The sequence below is a fragment of the Erythrolamprus reginae genome, chromosome 1 (assembly GCF_031021105.1).
Source record: "Erythrolamprus reginae isolate rEryReg1 chromosome 1, rEryReg1.hap1, whole genome shotgun sequence".
NCBI classification, from domain to species: Eukaryota; Metazoa; Chordata; class Lepidosauria; order Squamata; family Dipsadidae; genus Erythrolamprus; species Erythrolamprus reginae.
In genome coordinates this window covers 25,075,237-25,081,826 of record NC_091950.1, presented here as the reverse complement: position 1 = coordinate 25,081,826, position 6,590 = coordinate 25,075,237, and the positions used below count along the sequence as shown (strand labels likewise).

The 6,590-nt window shown below is 40.7% G+C and overlaps 1 protein-coding gene across 2 annotated transcripts in view; it reads left to right on the top strand.

Moving 5' to 3' along the window:
- Positions 1–2,070: 2,070 nt before the first annotated feature.
- The window catches only part of MISP (mitotic spindle positioning), a 50,224-nt gene continuing 45,704 nt past the window's right edge, over positions 2,071–6,590 (top strand). The window contains exon 1 of one of the 2 annotated variants that reach the window (XM_070747449.1): positions 2,071–2,290. In XM_070747449.1, coding sequence (XP_070603550.1) covers positions 2,267–2,290 — 24 coding nt within the window. In that variant the 5' untranslated portion in view covers positions 2,071–2,266. The remainder of the gene's footprint in view (positions 2,291–6,590) is intronic. The other variant, XM_070747458.1, reaches the window with a different exon arrangement.

The following is a 6,590-nucleotide window of genomic DNA, read 5'->3' as shown; positions in this document are numbered from 1 at the left end:
CACCCAATTTGCACTGAAAGTTGTTGAAAGAAAATGCAGGGCGTCCTGCATAAGCCACAACCACAATGTGGTAGTAAAAAATTTGGTAGCCCTTCACTGTTTGTAGGTCACTTTTTTCAGTGAGTTTTTTTCAGCGCTGTTGTAACTTTGAACAGTTGCTAAAGCAATGGTTGTAAGTCAAGGACACCATCATTTAACTAGTCTCTTAAAAATCCCAAACCAAAGATATAACAATTAATTTAGCCATCCTAAACCAATTATTAGGGGTGTTTCACTGCCAAATGAGTATGACCGAAATTCATCAATACAGACTTTCGAAGGAGACACGTAGGTTTATTAAATGATTTCCCCCCCCTAAAGTCTTATTTCCCAGGCTTCTTGAAATGACAATTGTGGAACAGTCTCCCAATCCACCATTGTTACCCAACAGATCAAAACCGGCAGAAAACAATAATAATAATTGTTGTGGTTAGCTCTGGCCCAGCTCCTGCCCCAAGGACTGTGGATGTGGGGGAGACATCCACATGCTGCAGGCCTGTTTTGCCCCCCCCCGGTGGAATCTGCTGATGAAGGCTCCTCTGACCAAGAAGACATGAGTGACAGGGAGGAGGAGAGTGTGGCAGACAGCTCAGAAGGAGATCAATTATCTAGCTCCTCCTTGGATTCAGAACAAGAGTTAATGATACAGCCACGCATGCGGAGAGCGATGCATAGGCAGCAACAACTGAGAGATTATTATCAAAGAAAATGAGGCCACCTGTGGTTGGGTGGGGCTGTGGTAATTAGTGAGGCTGCTATAAATAGCAGTCTGCGGGTTTGGCCATTGTGGAGGATTATCTGATCGTTGTGTTTCGTGCCTGCTTTGCTGACTTTGACCTTTTGTGTGCTGATTTTTCCCCGCTTTGAAACTAAACTAGAGCAAAGTGTGTTTCACTTTGTGAAAGAAGAAGGACTGTGAATTGCCTCACAGCTGCAAGCTAAGTATCACAGAACTGATAAGGGACTTGTACAAATTACCAGTTTGCTTGGAGACAAGTGCTCTTTGCTATACCAAAAGAGGGCTTAGTTTAAGTGAATTTTCATTATAAAGAACATTGTTTTGAATTTTCAAACGTGTGTGTGTCTGAAATTTGTACCTGTGAATTTTTGGGAGAAGTCTACCAGAGAGCCCGACAGAACAACAATAACAATAACAATAACAATTTATTAGATTTGTATGCCTCCCCTCTCCAAAGACTCCGGGCGGCTCACAACAACAATAAAACAATGTTACAATGGAAACAAATCTAATATTAAAAAACAGTTAAAAACCCACCATTTAAAAAACCATACAACACACATACCACAACCAAAATAAATCCAGGAAAAGAGATGAAACTACAAAAGGATTGTAAAGACTTTTCAAAATGCAAAAGGGTTAATTAAATCCCCACAAAAGTCTGACGAAACAGATAGGACTTTGCACAGTGCTTTGAAAAAACATGTCATCTCTGGAACCCAGCGGGATTCAATGAACCATCCTTACTTTTAATTTTCAGACCGTCTCTGGCTTTACAAAAGCTGTTTTTTAGATTTTGTTTGTTTGTTTGTTTGTCAAACAAGTAAAGAATTATAGTTTATATTGGCATAACATAAGTAGAAAGTAGTGATAGAAAGAATAAAAGGACAGGGACGGTAGGCACAATGGTGTGCTTAGATAAGGATAATTTCGGAACAATTACAACCTGAACGTGTGACCTTGGGTAATTAATATCCACCTCAAGGCAGATTCAAGATAGGAATTTAGGGATGTGGGCCAGTGGGAGGGTTGGCTAATTTTCTTCTTCGTTGTTTACCCAGTCTTGGCTTCCTTCCTTGAAAAATCACTAGGAATATTTTTCCTTTCAGTAACAGGTGGCAAAGTGAGGAGGGGGCACGTTTGGGCCTGAAATGAATTGCACCTCTGCTGTTTCAAGTTCTAGGAATTTGTGTGTGTGTGTGCTACAGTGAGTGTGTGGGGGTGAGATCCTGGTGGAGAAGGCTTATCAGTGCGACACAGCGCATAGACTAGTGTCTCTGCCCCTCCCATTCCTACTCAAAACTGCCAACGTAGCTCAAAATTGCAAATACCTCCCTCGATCGGATGCCCCCGAGAAGGCCTCCCATTGCAGACAGGCATTCAAATTGGGAAACCTTGGTCTGGAGTCAGAAGGCTGGGACTAGCCAACATTTTTGGTTCTGCCTGTGCTAGGCATGGATTTGGGACGCTACCTCTGCAAATTCAGACATGGGTCTCTGGGATCCTGGGCAGGTGAGTTCTCGGGGACGTGGGAAAGGTTTGCTCAAATGTAAGCTTGGATGGAGGAACAAAGAGGGCGAAGATAAATAAATAAGGTTCAGGAGGGAAGTGTTTTTAATAGGAAAGTGAACACAAGAACAAGGGGACACAATCTGAAGTTACTTGGGGGAAAGATAAAAAGCAACGTGAGAAAATATTATTTTACTGAAAGAGAAGTAGATGCTTGGAACAAACTTCCAGCAGACGTGGTTGGTAAATCTACAGTAACGGAATTTAAACATGCCTAGAAACATAGAAACATAGAAGACTGATGGCAGAAAAAGACCTCATGGTCCATCTAGTCTGCCCTTATACTACAGTATTTCCTGTATTTTATCTTACAATGGATATATGTTTATCCCAGGCATGTTTAAATTCAGTTACTGTGGATTTACCAACCAACTAGGATAAACATAGATCCATCCTAAGATAAAATACAGGAAATAGTATAAGGGCAGACTAGATGGACCATGAGGTCTTTTTCTACCGTCAGACTTTTTCTATGTTTCTAAGATAGGATTCCAAGCCAAATTTTGAACATGGCTCCTGATTCCAGAATCACAAGTCCCCGAACGACCAGAGAATGTAGTACCGGCCAAGCATAGGAGAGAAACTGAGTTACAAGATGTTTGAGGGCAAGCTTACCTAATTTCCTTTCTAAACTCAGATGAAATTTAACTGCGGTTTGAAATTCCCAGCTCTGCCAAGCTTACAATGCCTACAACGAGCAATAATGATGATGGAAAATAATAGATATGAATGTACATTGAGGTACTGTATTTACAAAAAAACAGCAAGCCAGCATTATAATATAGAACTTGGTTTTAAGAGGTAAATATCGTGCAGAATTGCACATAGGAATCTGAGTTTTGAGAAAAGCTAATGCAATCTTTAAACGTATTAGTGAAGATTGTGAAAATGAGGGGAACTGAATGTTTGCTTATTCCTAGCAAAAGGTTGATTTGTATTCCTAAAATCTTTGGATTTCCTTTTATTTGACTTTGTGGAAGCAAATTACTACTCTGTAAGATGCAAGGAAAACTAAAAGATATTGGAAGCGTCCTTCAGTGAGGGAGATGGGCAGTTTAAAAATATGATGGATGGTAGGTGGGTAGGTAGGTAAGTAGGTAAAAAGGCAGGCAGACAGACAGATAGAATCACAAGAGTTAGAAAGGGCTATTTATTTATTTTTATTTATTCATTTGTCCAATACACAAATACATAGGAAGAAAAATAGACATGTAGTAATATATATATATAAGGGTAAAGTGAACTTAGAGGAGAGGATATATGAAAGAAAGAAAATATATATGATAAGTGAGAGAAAGGAAAGACAATTGGACAGGGGACGAAAGGCACACCAGTGCACTTATGTACGCCCCTTACTGGCCTCTTAGGAACCTGGAGAGGTCAATCGTGGAGAGTCTAAGGGAGAAATGTTGGGGGTTAGGGATTGACACAATTGAGTCCGGTAATGAGTTCCACGCTTCGATAACTCGATTGTTGAAATCATATTTTTTACAGTCAGGTTTGGAGCGGTTCGTATTAAGTTTGAATCTGTTGCGTGCTCTTGTGTTGTTGCGGTTGAAGCTGAAGTAGTCATTGACTGGTAGGACGTTGCAGCATATAATCTTGTGGGCAATACTCAAATCGTGTTTTAGGCGCCGTAGTTCTAGGCTTTCTAGGCCCAGTATTGTTAGTCTATTTTCGTAGGATATTCTGTTTCGAGTGGAGGAGTGAAGGGCTCTTCTGGTGAAATATCTTTGGACATTTTCAAGGGTGTTGATGTCTGAGATGTGGTATGGGTTCCAGACAGATGAGCAGTAGTCTAGGATGGGTCTGGCAAAAGTTTTGTAGGCCCTTGTGAGTAGTGTGAGATTGCCTGAGCAGAAGCTGCGTAGGATCAGGTTAATAACTCTAGAAGCTTTTTTGGCGATATTGTTGCAGTGGGCTTTAGCACTTAGGTCATTCAATATTAGTATGGTATCGATATTTGGGCCACAGAATCCAACCTTTGCTTAGTTCAAGTACCCAAATCCAAGCACTAAGGAGAGATGGCTACCTAGCCCAGTGTTTTTCAACCTTGGCAATTTTAAGATGTGCAAACTTCAATTCCCAGAATTCTCCAATGACAGGAAGTCCGCCACCTCTGTGGGTGTTGAAATGTGCAACTCCTTTTATAAAAAAACAGATGACTTTTTTTAAATTGAACTCTGCGAACACTTGTGATGTAACGTTAATCCATTATCTCTAGAACAAGATAGAACAAGTGTTCTTCTTTAGATTTTTTTTTTGAGTTGATGTTGTAATTCCTAAGCAAAATGTCAGGAGAAAAAAATTGAAAATCAGGCAAATAAGGGAAAAAACTAAACAAGACTTATATAAAGGTCCCTGCTAGATTCAATCAAGGTGCCCCGAACTATTTATCCCAACATCCTTTTTCCAGCAAGGTTCAATCAGGAGCCTCTGAGAAACTCTGAATATGGAGGCAAGAATTCTTCATAATTCAGAGATAGACTGCCTCTGCATCTGGAAGCCATCATGATTAAGTCATTAATAGTACAACCTTCGATTTGTTTTTGAAATAGAAACATAGAAACATAGAAGCCTGACGGCAGAAAAAGGCCTCATGGTCCATCTAGTCTGCCCTTATACTATTTTCTGTATTTTATCTTAGGATGGATATATGTTTATCCCAGGCATGTTTAAATTCAGTTACTGTGGATTTATCTACCACATCTGCTGGAAGTTTGTTCCAAGCATCTACTACTCTTTCAGTAAAATGATATTTTCTCACGTTGCTTCTGATCTTTCCCCCAACTCACCTCAGATTGTGTCCCCTTGTTCTTGTGTTCACTTTCCTATTAAAAACACTTCCCTTCTGAACCTTATTTAACCCTTTGACATATTTAATCTCAATCTGAGTATTGTATTGGCAGTTCTGTGTTAGCAAAAACTTCAGAAGAAAAGGATTTAGGGGAAGTGATTTCTGACAGTCTCAAAATGGGTGAGCAGTGCAGTCAGGCGGTAGGGAAAGCAAGTAGGATGCTTGGCTGCATAGCTACAGGTATAACAAGCAGGAAGAGGGAGATTATGATCCCGCTATATAGAGCGCTGGTGAGACCACATTTGGAATACTGTGTTCAGTTCTGGAGACCTCACCTACAAAAAGATATTGACAAAATTGAACGGGTCCAAAGACGGGCTACAAGAATGGTGGAAGGTCTTAAGCATAAAACTTATCAGGAAAGACTTAATGAACTCAATCTGTATAGTCTGGAGGACAGAAGGAAAAGGGGGGACATGATCGAAACATTTAAATATGTTAAAGGGTTAAATAAGGTCCAGGAGGGAAGTGTTTTTAATAGGAAAGTGAACATAAGAACAAGGGGACACAATCTGAAGTTAGTTAGGGGAAAGATCAAAAGCAACATGAGAAAATATTATTTTACAGAAAGAGTAGTAGATCCTTGGAACAAACTTCCAGCAGACGTGGTAGATAATTCCACAGTAACTGAATTTAAACATGCCTGGGATAAACATATATCCACCCTAAGATTAAAATACAGAAAATAGTATAAGGGCAGACTACATGGACCATGAGATCTTTTTCTGCCGTCAGTCTTCTATGTTTCTATGTTGTGTGTGTGTGCAAGATTTCACCATTTTTGGCAGGGTTTTTTTTTTTGCTTCTGTGCATGTGCAGAAACAATGAAATTGCCCGAAATTGGTGAAATCTTATGCACATAATAATTAATAATAATAATTTATTAGACTTGTATGCCGACCCTCTCCGAAGACTCAGGGTGGGTCACAACAACAATAAAACAATACAAATACAAATCTAATATCTAGGCCCTCAGCAGTCAGGATTCAGACCCGGCTACAGCACAGAAACTGCTTTGGTTGCCTTGATGGATGATCTCTGGTGGGCCCGGGACAGGGGTTTATCCTCTGTCCTGGTGCTTCTTGACTTCTCAGCGGCTTTCGAAACCATCGACCATGGTATCCTTCTGCGCCGACTGGAGGGGTTGGGAGTGGGAGGCATTGTCCTTCAGTGGTTCTCCTGCTACCTCTCCAGTCGGTCACAGTCGGTGTTAGTGGGGGGTCAGAGATCGACTTCAAGGTTACTCCCTTGTGGGGTGCCTCAGGGGTCGGTCCTCTCCCCCCTGCTATTCAATATCTACATGAAACCACTGGGAGAGATCATCCAAGGGCATGGGATGAGATATCATCAGTACACAGATGATACCCAGTTGTACATCTCCACCCC